Source organism: Nasonia vitripennis, chromosome 2 (assembly GCF_009193385.2).
Source record: "Nasonia vitripennis strain AsymCx chromosome 2, Nvit_psr_1.1, whole genome shotgun sequence".
Taxonomy (NCBI): domain Eukaryota; kingdom Metazoa; phylum Arthropoda; class Insecta; order Hymenoptera; family Pteromalidae; genus Nasonia; species Nasonia vitripennis.
Window position 1 is genome coordinate 21,459,016 of NC_045758.1, and position 15,653 is coordinate 21,474,668.

The 15,653-nt window shown below is 44.5% G+C and overlaps 1 protein-coding gene across 5 annotated transcripts in view; it reads right to left on the reverse strand.

The window, feature by feature from the left end:
* Positions 1-2,295: 2,295 nt before the first annotated feature.
* The window catches only part of LOC100678183 (telomerase-binding protein EST1A), a 133,414-nt gene continuing 120,056 nt past the window's right edge, over positions 2,296-15,653 (reverse strand). For 4 of the 5 annotated variants that reach the window (XM_031924106.2, XM_031924104.2, XM_031924103.2 and 1 more), the window contains 4 exons: positions 13,205-13,367; positions 7,798-8,018; positions 7,583-7,661; positions 2,296-7,162 (listed from right to left, as the gene is read on the reverse strand). In XM_031924106.2, the coding sequence (XP_031779966.1) occupies positions 7,005-7,162; positions 7,583-7,661; positions 7,798-8,018; positions 13,205-13,367 (621 nt within the window). In that variant the 3' untranslated portion in view covers positions 2,296-7,004. The remainder of the gene's footprint in view (positions 7,163-7,582; positions 7,662-7,797; positions 8,019-13,204; positions 13,368-15,653) is intronic. The other variant, XM_031924105.2, reaches the window with a different exon arrangement.

Genomic DNA, 15,653 nt, shown 5'->3' on the forward strand with positions numbered 1-15,653 from the left:
GCTGGTCATTGTCCCTACTTCGAGCTATTTCTTCTTTGTGACACACACACACACACACACACACACACACACACACCCACAGCGGGTACATCAGCGAACGCGATCCTCGGCGACAGCGGCAGCAATCGCCATTCTCGGAATTAGATAAGTCCCTTTATATTGGCGATTGGATCACTCCTGTGCGCGCAGGTACACCGCAGCTCGGCTCGGCAGTAGTAACAGCCGCTCGTGAGCTGCCGCTGCTGCAACAGAGTCCTGGAACGCTACAACACGCCGCAGTGCGCTCTCGCGCAAGTTCAAGGCTGCCCGGTTAAAAATAGCCGGTGCAACCAGGCGACTCGAACTCTCCCGCTCTGCACTCTGCACTCCTCGGATGCGTGCGAGATTTCGCCCACGCGCTCTGGCTAATTCAAATTGTACATAGCTCAGCACGCGTGCAATTACCGTTTCTGCAAACCATCCGAGCGAGTCGTTCACGTGCGAATACTATGCTGCGAGGAATCTTCTAATAGAATTACATTTTTATCGGAGAGTTAATTGAAGCGCGGCGCCAGCTACTTCAAATAAATTCGAATTAACGTTATCGCGCAGATTATGCGTGTCGCGCGCGCGCTATATCAGAGAGGCTACTCGGCAGCGAGTTAAATGTAGCTTTACAAGGTTGCGTGTACGTGCGCGCGCGGGTAGCTATATACAAAAGATAGAAAACGAGTCCCGAAGTGTTTGCAGAGAAAATATAACGGGAGTGGGATTTTTCGAGAGCTGTGCCTGTATTATCATACAGTTACAGCTTGTGCGCTTCGCGAATTTCAGCGTTTATTTATCGCACGCGCACACCTGTATAAGAGAAAGTTCGAAGATGATTCCCGGATAATATTTGGCTTTGCGCAGTGCTGGTCTGTACTTGAACGTATACGTGGAATCGAAGGTTTTTCAATCTAAAAAGTCCTTTCAAGGATGCAGCTCCCTCGGAAACTGGCTCATCGCTTCGAAATCGCAACTGTACGATCGTCGACGCCTCCACCTTTTTCGGGACTTTTCAGCAAGAGTGTAGCTCACGTGCAGCAGTATCTGCGCGTTTGAAGACGTTCTCGTTTGGCTCAGCTCTCGACGAGTGCAGTATGTGGGTTGCCGGCCAAGCGAGAGCAGAGCCTGCTGCTGTTCCTGCACCTAACGGTTTACGGCAAGCTCGGCAAGAAAGAGCGCGCGCGCGGCGTTTCGAAAAAAAGCGCCAACTCCTGCCTCCTCCCGCTAGCTCACACGTGAGAGAGAGAGAGAGAGAGAGAGAGAGAGAGAGAGAGAGAGAGAGAGAAGGAGAGGGACAGAAGGCTAGGAAAGCGAGAGGCCGACCTTTCTGCACGAGCTGCACCTTACCTTATGTACCTCGCCTAACCTCGCGCGCTCTCCTTCGCGCATCTCGTTTGCCGCTGCTCTATGCTCTCCCTTACACTCGCTGCTGTACATATATAGAAGCGCAGACCTGTGTGGCTGTGTAGACTGTAGAGAGAGAGAGAGAGAGAGAGAGAGAGGGAGCCAATCGAAGAAGGTGCAAGAAGGACTGTATGCATGAGCCGCGGGAAACGCATGCGAGGATGCACACCGTGTATAACGGGGTCGTGTCAACGGGTTCGCTACGAATGCACGCCTTAATATCTAGAGACTCGATCCTTCCTCCTCATACACTAGCGCAGGCTCGCACACACGGCGACACCTCAAGTAGGTCGATTCTCGTGTTTCCTTCTATCCACACCCCTCTTGTGTCCGCCGCGGTCAAGCTCGCGCTGCTGATGATGCCGATATGCTGATACTCGTCGTCGTCGTCGTTGTATAATTATTGGCCGATGTGCAGCGCAAGAGACAGAGAGAGAGAGAGAGAGAGAGAGAGAGAGAGAGAGAGAGAGCGGCGACATTTTTACGAGATGTATGCATAGGCTAAGCAGCGCGCGAGATTTGCATACAAATGCAAGTCGGCAGTGAAAGTGAAATAAAGATGTTCCCGCGAGGAAATTATATATTTCTCGCTTTAGCGCGTTATACGCGCACCTATCCTTCTTTAAAAGTCGGGAAACATTATTATCGCTCGCGGCTCGCTTTCGCAGTGCTTTACGACAATGGCTAATTTTTTCTTGTTTCGGAATAATTTAAAGTTGAGTAAAATTATAATTGAGAATAACGGACGCCCGTGTGACGTGCGTGTGCGTGTGTGTGTGTGTGTGTGTGTGTGTGTGTGTGTGTTGGAGAGAGGGCGTGGAATGGGTATACTCGTTGCAATGAACAAGCGTCTACGTCAACAGGTTCTTTTTCATCTCTTTTTATTGAATATACAATAATCAAAGTGGTAACACTATGCTGGCGATATTAGTTTATCTTTCGTATAATAAAGGTATTGTATATAAGCCTTATTCGTTTCGCATGACCATACGGATAAAACTCTCCTTTCCTGAGATAAAATACAAACAAAGTGCGTTGCTATATAATAATGTGTATAATTATTCCTTTTATAATGGGTGTATGTATATATTTATATATGTATAATATAACGCATATCAGATTTTCTTGATTTACATCAGGTATTGCAAAAAACGCTCGTAAGTAAAATATGTGAGAAAGTTTGGATCTGGGAAGGAAAATATACTTTTGCGTCGATTGTTGTGATACTTTTTTTGTGTTTTACACTGTATCTATATGTATCGCTCATATATAGTGTGGACCGATATTGAAGTACATTTACTGAAAGGCGTCGTTCTTCGTCAGAAGATCGCATATATTCATGGATCGACAATTTTCTAATCTCTATAAATCAAAAATGCGCCTTCGGCATTTCATCGTTTTTACTCTCTACAAATCTACAGTTTTAATTCTAGATTCATTTAAAACTAATAAAATTAATAGTGAGAGAGGAAAAATCAGTTCGCTTGGTCATTTCTAAAATCTACGAAAAAACTTATTACAATTGATATTTATACTTCACTTTATGAACACGATCATATATCTACGATTCTTAAACAAAATCTCTAGTACAGTGAACACGATCGTTTTATTTTTTTTTCTCAAAAATTGTATTGAATCCATTTATACCGATCACATGCATACAGCAATGGAATTCAGCTAATATTAGAAATTTTTGAGATTTACGTATATGAAAGGTTAGAGATAACGCTGATCTCTATGTGTCCACTATAGTTTCTATAATTTTTTTCTGCGATATCTCGCTCTTTTCTCGCACTTATTTTCTATCAATCTGCGCAAGCTGAGATATCCATGCGGAAATTTAAGTAACTACAACATTATGAAAAAAATAGGTACTCCATTCTCTAGTCTTCTACACACTTCAACCTGCCCGTAAAACACTAGCCATCGTTCAAACCAAATGGGAACTGTCGAACCCTAACTCTGCCGTATCGATTGGCATATGCCATTTTCTTTCATCGGTGGCAATACATTGTCGAAATTCAGCCTTTTGAAGTATGGAAATAAAATGATACGTAATCTTGTTTACAAAAATACAAAATTCGACTTGCATTTTATAATTTTATTCTTTTCACTTATTCTAAAACTTGCGAAATTATAGACCAACACCAACACATCACAATGATCCCTATTAGTTAATAACAAACTTTTTAAATATGAACAACAAAAAACTGAATTCCAATGTATCAGTGCATTATTTAACAAAACTGTATGACCTTTGCGCAAGCACGTTTTTTCAAATAGTAAACAAAAGTGAATAAAATAATTTTCGCTAAATCTGTGCAACGTACGTTCTGAATATTTTTCTCTTTTTCTTTAATTTGTTGCGTAGTGGCAGTTTTAGGGTCGAACAAGACTTCTCGATCGCTAGGATCAAGCTGCGAAATCTCAAAATACAAAGGACTCGCTAGGAAAGTCGTTTCCATTGTCATTTAGAGACTGTTCAATTTTTCGTGAAAGAGGGTATAAGTACTTTTGATTAAAAAATTGGGAAATATACTATTAATGTGATGGTTTCATAAACCACCTTTACGTTTTACATATTTTTACAAATTCACGATCAAAGGCGGTTATAGGTATTTTTATGTCATAAAAAGGTTAAAAAAATTAGTCTTTAATATAAAAATAATGATTTTGTTTTTTATAATGTTTTCCATATTTTTTATAAAAATTGACCATATAGGAAACGCATGATTAGTGTTATGATTGTGTTTTAAAATGAAACTTTTACGCGTGAATGATCATCGTCATCTTAGCAAATGACATTTATTTTCTTGCATTATAGTGTTTATATTTAGCATTAGATAAAATACATAAATAAGTAATATAAATTGAAGTTTTAATTATCTTTAATGTACAAGTAAAGGTGAATAAAAATAATGTCAACCAAGTTGAATAGCGTTCATCAACTTTATTATTTTGTACTCACGTATCTGTGCAAATTCAAAATAAATACGACGAAAAATATTGATAGACTACATGGTTCTCAGTGCGCATTACCTGAGTCAGCCGCTGCTAAGACTCGGAATGTTTTCAGCTGATTCACACGTTATCAATGTCATATAGATTTTATTCTAAGTTGGTTTGGTTCATGATCATTTAGCTCAACTACTTAGATACTCTTTAAAAAAGTAGAACGTTAGCTCTGACTTCCTTTTACTTTTAATGCCTCTTTTATTTTTAATTCTATATCTTTACTAACAATCGTTAAATTTGATAGAAACCACTGATTGGTGGCAAGTATAGCTAGAAGTACAAACAGTACAATGTTATTTTTATTACAGGTTGCTGGCGTGCAATTAAATTTTAGTAGTATAGACATCAGAATTTTTGCTTCTTGTATACTGAAATCAATTAATCTATGAGAATAAAAGAATGTAGCAGTAAATTTTTTTTTTTTTAATATTTTGATGTTTTATCGAGTTTAATTGCTAGTTCATTATTAATAATACTTTATATGCATTAATCAAATACAATCTTCATGGAGTATTACAGAACGCGATGAATCATCGTTTAGCATATTTTTGACAATAATTTAATATTAAACTTTGAATTCGATCTTCTATTTACATCTAACATTGAAATTTTAACATTTTTATTTGGAAAAAAAACATCAGTATACCCAACCGTAATTCATGTCGTTCTGCACTTATATGTTAAATGAAAAAATCGATGTTCATAATTGATTACAAATACGAAGAAATTCAATGTATCATTTATAACTGGCATAATAGTTATATTTCTTAAATAATAAACATAAGAAATATTTAAAATCTATGATTACGTCTTTGTAAGCTCAATGAGACACTACACAGTCTAGTTGTTAATTGTACAACATTAAGAATAAATTTTTTTTCTTTTTACTTTTAAATTTTCTACTCTATAACAACTATATCTTTTACGAATACAAATCTATCTTGCAACCTAATTTTTAGCATTATGTTCTAAAACTCACTTATTACATATCATATCAAATGATTCAACACTAACACTACTCGTACAATGATAAAGTAATTAGAGTTTAGAATTCAATGAACCAGGTCAAAAAGATCAAACAATAATTTTATAGCATTTTATCATTTTCGAAAAACTGCGTAATTCGCAATAGCAGTCTAAAGCACTCGTAATTTGTAACACTTATTAACAAGCAAATCGATAATCGAAAATTGTATTTTAATAATATACTTAACTATATTAAAATAAATTTATGTAAATATAAATTTTAATAATCTAAAGCATGTTTCTTTAAAAAAGGGAAAAAGCGTTTATACCTATAAAGCTGGATCTTTGATCATGTTATAAAATGATATTGTTTATGTAGCAGTGTAGTAAAAAATAAATTTGCCATCAGCGATCGTCGACTGGGATAATTCAAGTATAACGACCTTCCATAAACAAGTATGCAGAGTTCATCAAATTTTAGTTCAACAACAAGATTCAACCTTTAGAGGACCAGGGTTTGAGACTGCAGCATAATATTCTCGAAAATAGTTCGAATTAGTGTCTCGTATCGCGTATATTAATTGTATCTGTATCGACTACGTATCGGCTCACCGGCTCTCTAAAGGTCAAAGTAAGCATTACTTTTAGGCAGTACGCAGCACGATATCGAGATGATCTTTTTTCTTCTCCCATCGTATATCAAACAATCTACTATCGTATTATAATCTATACACAGTAACAAAGTACCTTAGACGCTTCGCCGCTTAAGCGCGTATCACCACAAGTACCGATTAAAAACATCCTACGTATACAACACCTTTCTTACTCTCTTTCTTTCGTACAATATATACTTAGAAAAGGATCACTGCAAGCGATTACACATTATTCGTAGTAATAAAAACAACACGGCATGAAGGTGCGCGACACTCATAATAATTCAACTCGGCACATGTGTAAAAATGAAAAACCTCAGCGCTGATCGCTCGCCGGTTCGCAAAAAAATGATTCTAGGTACCGAAAGTCAAAACTGAAAAATTCCTTTTAAAAGATCACTAAGTAAACCGATAAAATCGTTATATAGAAGAAAAACGGGCACGCACACATGCGCGAGTCGCAATTGATGATGATGAGGAGGAGGACGACGACGACAGCAAGGACGACGACATTAATAACAACAGGAAACAACATTTCGAGCCACCGAAACATCCGCGTGGGGTAGGGGGGAGGGAAGGAGGGCAACGGTAAAGCAGCGTCTATCGACGGTCTTGAACCTGAGAAAATATGCTACGAGTCGCAGTGTGTGAGTGTATTATGCGACTTACCGCTGCCTTCTCTCTCTCTCTCTCTCTCTCTCTCTCTCTCTCTCTCTCTCTCTCTCTCTCTCTCTCTCTCTCTCTCTCTTTCTCACTCTATCTCTGTTCTCATTGTTCCTACATATGCGCTTGTCCAACCGGCTGCGTCCGATGTCACTGCGGCGCGAGGGCGGCGGTCCCCCTTATTGCTGTGCTGCTGTTACGCTGCGAGCGAGCGACAGTAGAAGTAGATGATAGTAATGCGAGGCTGCGGACCGAGTCACGGGCTGTCTTTGGGGCTCAACCGAGGCCGGCCCACTGGATGAAGTCCGGCACTTCGCGCACCGGCACATCTCGCGCCAGCGCCTTGACCCTCAGGTTCCGGTCCTCCGTCAACAGTACCACCTCGCGCTTCACCCGCCGTGGCTGGCCCTTCTCTGCAACAGTTTCAGTAGCGTCTGATTGGCGCAATGTTTTTTTGTCATGAGTAAGTGTATACATTTGACAATCGATTGAGAATGAGAGGACTTGTATCGCGGCGGCAATAACCACCGAGAAGCGTTAGACGGGACCCGCCGCGTCGTGTTTACTTATGTAAATGGCTTTTCTCTATTTCTCCCGTACACGTTTGCACGCCATTACTTATATAGGTCGAATCGAGAATCGCGACTGCTTATACGTTAGTCTAGCTTCACGCTTAGCATAGAATGACTTTGACTTCAAATTCCTGTTACATAAACATGACTTCAGCTGACTCTGGTTCAGGAGAAGTTTAACTTTCAATGACTTTCAAGTGTCTTCGAGCTTTATGCACTGTGGCATTCCTTTTTTGCCGCGATTCAGCTTTCGATATAGAAAACAAACGGAGATTTACTCACCACTGGACACGTTACCCTTGCTCATTTTGCATAGAGTTAGGCACGTGGCGAGAATCCTGTCGTCGTTTGTAACACCATCCTGATAACAGAAAGCAGTATGCACACGAGTGAGATATCAATCAATCATCAAACAAGTGTCTATCTTATCGGTCCGATTTCCAAGGCCTTCGTAATTGCACTCGGACGTAATTAAGTAGTAATTAAGATCTCCTTACCTGACAGACGTCTTCTTCCACCGTGAACGAGCTGGAACTGAGAACCGTTCCTCGAGTGGTTAGGCACCTTATGGCGGGGTTTCTGCTCCTAGCGAAAGCGAGACCGACCTTTGCGTTCTCGGCAACCCTGGCCACGTGCTCCGGATTCAGGGCGGCTCTCGACGTTGGTCCGCAGTTCCGCATATCCGCACCCCTCGACAGACCCTCCAGCTCGTTCAGGACTGAAACAAAAGGAGAAGCGACGTATCGTCATGTAGTAAATCGTCTTTTTCTTCGGATATGAGTTTTACCGCTCGGATAGGGCGGCTTGATGGCGACGATAAAAACGAGGTCCGAGAGTTGTAATGTCAAAGGTAAAAGTGGTATTAATCCCGCGGAGTGTAAGCGGTCGGTCATAAACCTAAATTGTAGCTTTAACAACGAGATATGAAATATAGAAGCGTGCAATTTCTGCCCGGCGGAGCGTAAACGCGTTATCTCTTGTAACGAAATATGTAATTTCACGGCGATAGTAATCTTGGCTGGTTTTCGGGGGCGAATTTCGACGCCCCGCGCGTCGGGCGCGCGCTCTCAAATTGCTCGTTTTCTTTCGTCCCCCGAGGAAAGACGAACGACGTGCCTGCCTCACACCTCAATTCGATTCTTATCTGGCCCGGCGCCCTCGAGGATTTTCAATTCCGATCCTTGCGATTGCGCGCGCGGGGCTGCAAACGTCGTAAAAGTCGAGTGAGTAGCACTTTATTGTGCGCGATTTGAATAATTGTAAATGGCTTGGCACGATGTAAGTTTCGGTTTTGCTCAAACAAGATATCAAGAGTGGATGAATCATCCGATACGGCGTATCCCGTAGCGTTAGCATAAGAGATCGAAAATTCATTAATGTATAAGAGCGAAAATATTATATTCGCGGCACGGGATATAAAGTTACGCGGGGGTGCATACAGGGAAGCATCGGCTGAAGAAACGAGAAAGGAAATTGAGAGCGACTGTGTAGCGAGAGAGCGCAGGAGTTCCCGAGAGGCGTCCTTTTCAAATAGTAGGTACGTATAGCGAGAGCTCTTTATTCCCCGGTGGTGCGTGCGGTGTACGCTGGCTTTGGCAAAATATCTAATTTTACGAGGCTTTGTGTGCTCGATCACGCCGTCCGGGAAGAATGAGAAAGGTCGCGAAAAAAGAATCCGGATGATCGCGGTACTAGCGTCTGTGTTCGAAAATATCACGAGAGCGTTTTATTCCACGGGGAACACGAGGCTGGCTCTTGTAATAAGTACGGATGCACATAATACGCGAAATTGATGAGCGCGTTGGCCCGATCCCCGGTACAATCCATTAACACTAAGACAAAGTATCGATAATTAAGATTTTTCCGGATTACTCGTAAATGGTACAGAGTACAGTTGCCCGCGCGCGCGCTTGCAGCGCCCACAAAGGCTCCGGAAAAATCGCACCCTCTCGACTCGCCGCTGCAACGTCGACGCAAAGTCTATCTATATATAAAATCTGTACAAAGACATAACGTACAGTGCGCATTTATCTGCGGCAGACCGAGCGCGCGAATTTTTCAACCTCCTCCGCTGCTCCGCGGGAAAGTGTGCTGCCATCCCATCTAAATTAATATATAGCCGGGTCCGTCGCTCGAAGAGCCATATCAAAGCTCGCCCGCGCGCGCCTTAACGATCCTTTAATCACCGTGGACGTCAGCGCGGCGCGGAAAATCGGCGACGAATCCCCGCGCGCATTGTAGGTCGGCCATAGACGCGTCGCGAATTTATACCGGCAGGCTCGAAATTCATTCTCTGCTGCTCGCCTCGCCCACACGTGTCCGCGTTCACGGCCGAGCACATACGGGAGAGTCTCTTTTCTGCGCCAGTCCCCGGCGGCCAATCGACCTGCACACTTCTCTCTCGCGTGTGTATGTGTGCGCTGCACCGCGAGAAGTGTGCGTCTACTCTCGAGCAAGCGAGCCGTGAGAACCTAACTGTGAAGACTCACCGTTGTTCGTCCGGGCATAGAGAGGGAGAGAGGAGCCGAGTCAGTCCGGACGGACCGCCGCGGGGTCGGAGGTCACTCGCGGCCGATTTTGCACGAATCTCTAGGCTGCCGCCACACATATGTCTGCGAGATGTGCGCATTATGCGCCGAGTCGAAAATATTCTACTTTTTTCACAGCCATGATGATGATGATGCTGCCGCTGATGAGGCAAGGGATAAATGAGACGTTGATTAGCGAGCCGAGACGTGATACTTGACCGAAATACTCGCGCAGGTGAGAGGATAGTCAGGACTGTTTTGATTACTGCCGGAACTTTTTAACTAAACAGCTATTGTATCGTATTTCGAGCACACGGTCGAAGAATTTTTAACAAAGATGATTCTTTTTCAGCAGCAGCAGACGCGTTCGGTGCTTCGGAATTTGTTCACCCACACCCCTTTTTTCCTCGACGCTATTTCTCCCCTCATTGTTTGGAGCCCCCTGCACTTTTTATCAGCCTTTATGTACCCGCCCGGAGGAGCTGACCAATGCAAATCTCGTGAAAAAAAGGGAGGCAAAAAGCCCAGACGACCGAGCCGCGCGCACGCAAAAACACAATCGAAAAAGAAGAATGTGCAGAGAGCGAGCGAGGGACTCGGGGTACAAAGAGTCGAACGAATCGATAATGTATGCGAGATTCTCCGGCGAAGCGTTAATGCCGCGGCTAAAATGATTTTGAATATACGCCGTGAGGCAGTGCAGGAAATCGCGCGCCGATTAAATTTTAATCCGAGAGGAAGATGCGCGTTCGCGAGGGATATCTTCCAGGCTTTCCATACAGGTATACGTATGGGGCATGTGATTGATGGCGGATGCCTGCTTTGATCGACAGGTACATAGATGCACCGATACAATAGGGAACAACGATGTTCATAATGATTCCGAATTAAGGTTAATCTCTCTGAAACACTCGCGAGAGCTCGACTCGTTAGACGGATGACACCTGCGGAATTCGCACAGTGGCTGCATCATTATCAATATAATAAGCAGTATAACGCGGTCGCCCTCGTAAATCAAATACTTTCTACACTGTAGGCAATCCGAGGCCATTACAATGTTGCGCAATCCATTCATGCAGAAATTCCCGTCGCACACACAGCAGCGCTTCGAAAACAGAGCAGCAGGAAAACCAAAACCGAGCCAAACTAATGACAAGACCCTGCCGTTCACGCGCGGCTCCTGTACTTATAAAGCGCAGCGCCGCCAAAAGGAAAAGCCGAAGCGCCTCCGTTAACTCTTGATCGCGCGCTTATAGAGGCGATTATGCACGGATATATATAATGCGTCGTCGAAGGGATAAAATTCCTCATCAGCGAATTTACAGCGATGAATGTGCGACTACCGTTACGCTGCGCGCACGCGTATGTATCGTATATTACGAAGCCGCTGGTCCATTACGCATACGTATGGTCGGTACAGCCGGTGCGCTGGCAGCTCTCTGATCCTGTGACGTAATTACATCGCTCCAGTTACAGGCGAGAGGCGGCGGCCAATCATCCTCCGTTAACACCATTAAAATTACTGCCGGCTTCCGTTTCCTCTTTGCTGGGCTATATGGCGCGAAGTTGACTTGCCGAAAACGCGATTTTTATACTCGAAGACTCGAGCGAGCCAAGCGTACGTGGGTGTATACTTGCGCTTGAGCGGTCGAGAGATGTTCGGTATAAGCGAATGCGGAGATACGATCGCGAGGATTTTACTCTTTTTTCCCACATTTCTTTTTTACGCTTCTGAGGAAGACGACCTCCGCGCTGCTTTCTCAGCGGGTTTGTCTGTGTGTGTGCGCGATACGCTTGGATTGGAGGAGACGAGCATAAGCTTTAATTCACCGGCCATTGTTCTACGATTAACCGTTTTTAGGGGTTTTGAACTCTCGAGGTATGTGCATTTTTATTTGGTCTTGGGATTCGAGATTGAGGCGAAGATAAGATTGATTTTTCGTACATCTTAGCAGTTCTTCCTATAACTAATATAATAGAAGAGTAAATAGATTTCGATTGAAACTTCCCAGAAGAATCAATGCAAACAGTAGATTCCGCGGCGAATATAATAACTTCTCTTCAAAGCTACACGTAGCTATGCATACACGCGGATGCATTTAGTGGACGCACGTGACGTATGTACGAGAATCGTAGACACGCCAGCGAGCGACGTGCCATCGGATGAACACTGTCTCTTCTTCTTTTTTTGCGCCTTCTTCCTCTGCACTCTTTGCTTTGGCAAATGGTATTCCGATTCTATCGGGAAATATTTTCAATTGGATGAACCGGCGGTTCCTGCGACATTCGGTATGCATCAGTCCATCTGTCGAATTACTTTTGCGAAAAAGAGTCCGCGAAGCGCGCGTTGAACCTCTTTGACAGTCAGGATGAAAAAAAAAACGTCGGAGGAAGTATTAGAAGTGCGCTATAAATAATTCAACAAAGGTCATTTCGAGCAATCTTCGTGCCGGAGCAAACAATCGAAGCTATTGCGAAGGAATGATGAATCAATAATGAGACTGGCAATGTCGCAACTTCGAACACGCGACGAATCCAATATTTCTGTTAAAAGGGGCGGAATTCAATATCAATCAACCGGTAGCCTTCCGCAGTCCACGCTGCATCGACAGAAGCCATTCGTCTGCGCACGGACGACCATAGCCGAGCGTGATTTGTATACGATCCATCCGCAGCAACTCGCGGACAAAACAAACGTCTCAATACAAATGACGAAACCTCGCAACGTTTCCACGCATACATTCATCGGCGCCTCGTTTGTCCGTCCTCGCCGGCAACTAACGACTCTGTCCGATTACTCGAAGGAGCCTTCCTTTTCTGACGTCTCCGCGCGACTCCTCAATCGACAATGGATATACAAATACTTCGCCGGCGAAAGGCGCGCGCGCATCAGCTGTACATTATTATACGTATACATACGTAGGTCACGGCCAACAGGACGGCGACGGCGGCGGCGAGTCGAAAAACGTACAGCCGATTCTCTTCCGGCACGCGTGCGCGCACGTTGCGTAACGAAGGTCCTGCGTGATGCGACGGCCACGTCATCTTAATCACACTTCGTCAGCCCGTTGTGTTCCTTCCGCGACGGCTATTCTGGCAGCTGAATTGCTCCACCGAAAAGATATATATCGAAGAAGACAGTTTAATGGAAACGTCGAATGGCTTTAGCCGCAGTTTTTGCCCTTATGCGAAGAAATTAGCGGCTGACTCGACAGTTTGCAGTATTGCAGTTTTAGAATGGCACGCGATAAAGGTGCATTGTGCGTTGCGCGAAAAAAAAATCGATCGTGTATACCTGTATCTTCCAGTTTTTGTCGCTAAAGATGTGCGCAAATTAATATCGCCGTATAATTACGAGCCGTTAAAAAATTCTTACCAACGAGGGGCACCATCAGAGTGTAGATTGGCTGCGCTCCGGAAATGGCCTTGGCGATGCTTTGCAACTGCGGCAGGTAATCGATGAAGCAATTAGTATCGGGCACCAGATACTTCGGCCTCACTTCGATTTCGACCGACAACGAGGACTTTTGCAGAATAGCCTGAAACATAATAAACATTTTTTGTCACTATATTTATACGCAATGTGTCAGGGCTATTATTCTCTCGAGTTTTCAAGAATGGATGAAAAAAAAGGTTTTAGAAAAAACGGCACATTTTCGCCTTACGATTCATCATTCCGTAGTAAAAGCAGTTGCGAAGAGGTAAATTACACTCCCGTCTAATTATAATGCCATTATGTCGTCTAATGAATAACGAAGCGTGAAAAAATGGCAGAGAAGAAATTCGCACGCATTTCGCTGCGCGGCTAGACCATGTAGGCGCGCGAGAATATAAAAAAAAAGAAAGACGGAAATTAGAACGTCCCGAGGAGAAGCGGTAAACCAGACGAAAATTTTAAAGGCTACTAGAATGACAAGGCGCGTGCGGGCGCGCAACTGTTAAAATGCCATAAGCGCAGCGCGAACATTCACGCAAATTCTTCGGCTTTAATTGTTCGGGTAACGCCGCGGGAATGCAAACGAGCACGCGTATATATGCTAAATCCTGCAGCACGCGGACACTCGCCTGCGCGCACGTGTGCTATTCGTGAAATCAAGTTGAAGTCCAAGTGGAACAGGCGCAGCCAGTCAAATTTTTTCGACGCTTGCTTCTCTCTCTCTCTCTCTCTCTCTCTCTCTCTCTCTCTCTCTCTCTCTCTCTCCGGCCGAAAACTACTACTACGCCTGAATAAGAATGAACTTCGCGTACACGCTTCCTTTCCTCTTCGGCCGAATTTAATCGCTGCGCGCGAATCTTCGCTAACGGATGCCTATCCCAGACAGATGCTCCACGATTTGGACAACTTCCAGGTTGTATGCTCGTATACGATTGAACGCCTGCGTTTGACCTCGAAACGACATAAAAAATCGTGTGCTCTGCTCTTTTATGATCGTTTTAGCGATTGGCGTCGTTGAAGTTTTCGCTAACCGGATCGCGTAAGATTCGGCCTTTATATAATAATCGTCTCACATTATAGTAGCTCCAAGTAGATTTTCGTTAGAAAGTGAAACATTTCCGGAACAATGAGAAAATCATCGATCCGCCAAGAGCGTATATGTACGTAGGTGACACTGAAAAGCGTGTGTCGCTATTCAACAAGTCCAAGAAAGGAGAACAAACGCAAGCTCAGCCAATATGCCCGTACTGCTTCAACATTCCGGAGGCGCGACGAGTTTTCATAATAAGCGAAACTCGCACAGTCGGTGTCGCTCGCAATTTTGACCTGGTGTAGCGCCAGCACGTTTTTCCTCTCGGACGCTACTGCCTGCTACTGTTCCGTTTCGAAAGCGGCTTACCCATTGAGCGCCGCGTTATTCTCCTTTACCTCGATTGCGTTGCATAATACGCTTACGTATTTTGGAAACACGTGTCTTGAAACCGATACAGGGTTGGTAAGTTTGGTTTAATTCGAGAAAATCGCTTCAATCCTTATTTTATCTGGATCGCGCTGCAGACGAGGTCACGTCGCACTCGGTCCGTTCTCTCCATTTTTGAAAAACTCGAAATTTCAAAAATACGCGAGCGCGCCTAACGGGAAGGACGATTTTTGATTTCGAGACAGCGACTGCCGCCAAAAAAAGTAGACTTTTGGGAAGCAATTATCCTCAACCCAGTTGTCCTTGTAAGGAAAGTTCAAAGGCGCTCGAGAGGTTGCAGCCATTAACGCGAGAGAAAAAAAAGGTGTCAAAATCGTTCGCAGTCCCGCGCGCGCGCCTCGAAAATTCCCGTATACAGTCGCTGTTGCGGGAGGCAATCGCTGCGTGTATACAGCAGGGGGAGGACACGCTGCAGTAGTCCGCCGGCGCGGTATATCCGAGTGCTGTAAGTTTAGCGTCGCGCGTCCGTGAGAACCCGGCTCGGCTCTCGGCAGTGCGCGACTCCTCCGCATATTAAGCGGACGCCGATATGCGACGATCTCCGGCGGGGGCAGCCGCAGCCCATGGCAACATTGTAAATGCGCGCGACGCTGCAGGCAGGCGCTGCATTCGCGGTATCGGGGACAGGTTCATGCCGACGCACGTATGCGGCCACGCGATATATCAATGAAAGCCATTTGGCGACGACGACGAGAGCTTATGCAAGCTAGACTTACGCACGCCGCCGCCGGCGGCCGACTACTTTATTTCTTCGCCGCGCGAAAGAGAGAGAGAGAGGCGCTTCTTTTTATTTGCCTATTTCCAGGGAGCTTTTTTCTATTCACGCCGCTGCCTTCGGGGTTATTTTTAGATTCGCCAGCTGAGTGCATGCGCTATTGACTCTGCGAATTCGCGCGTGTGCGCGCAATG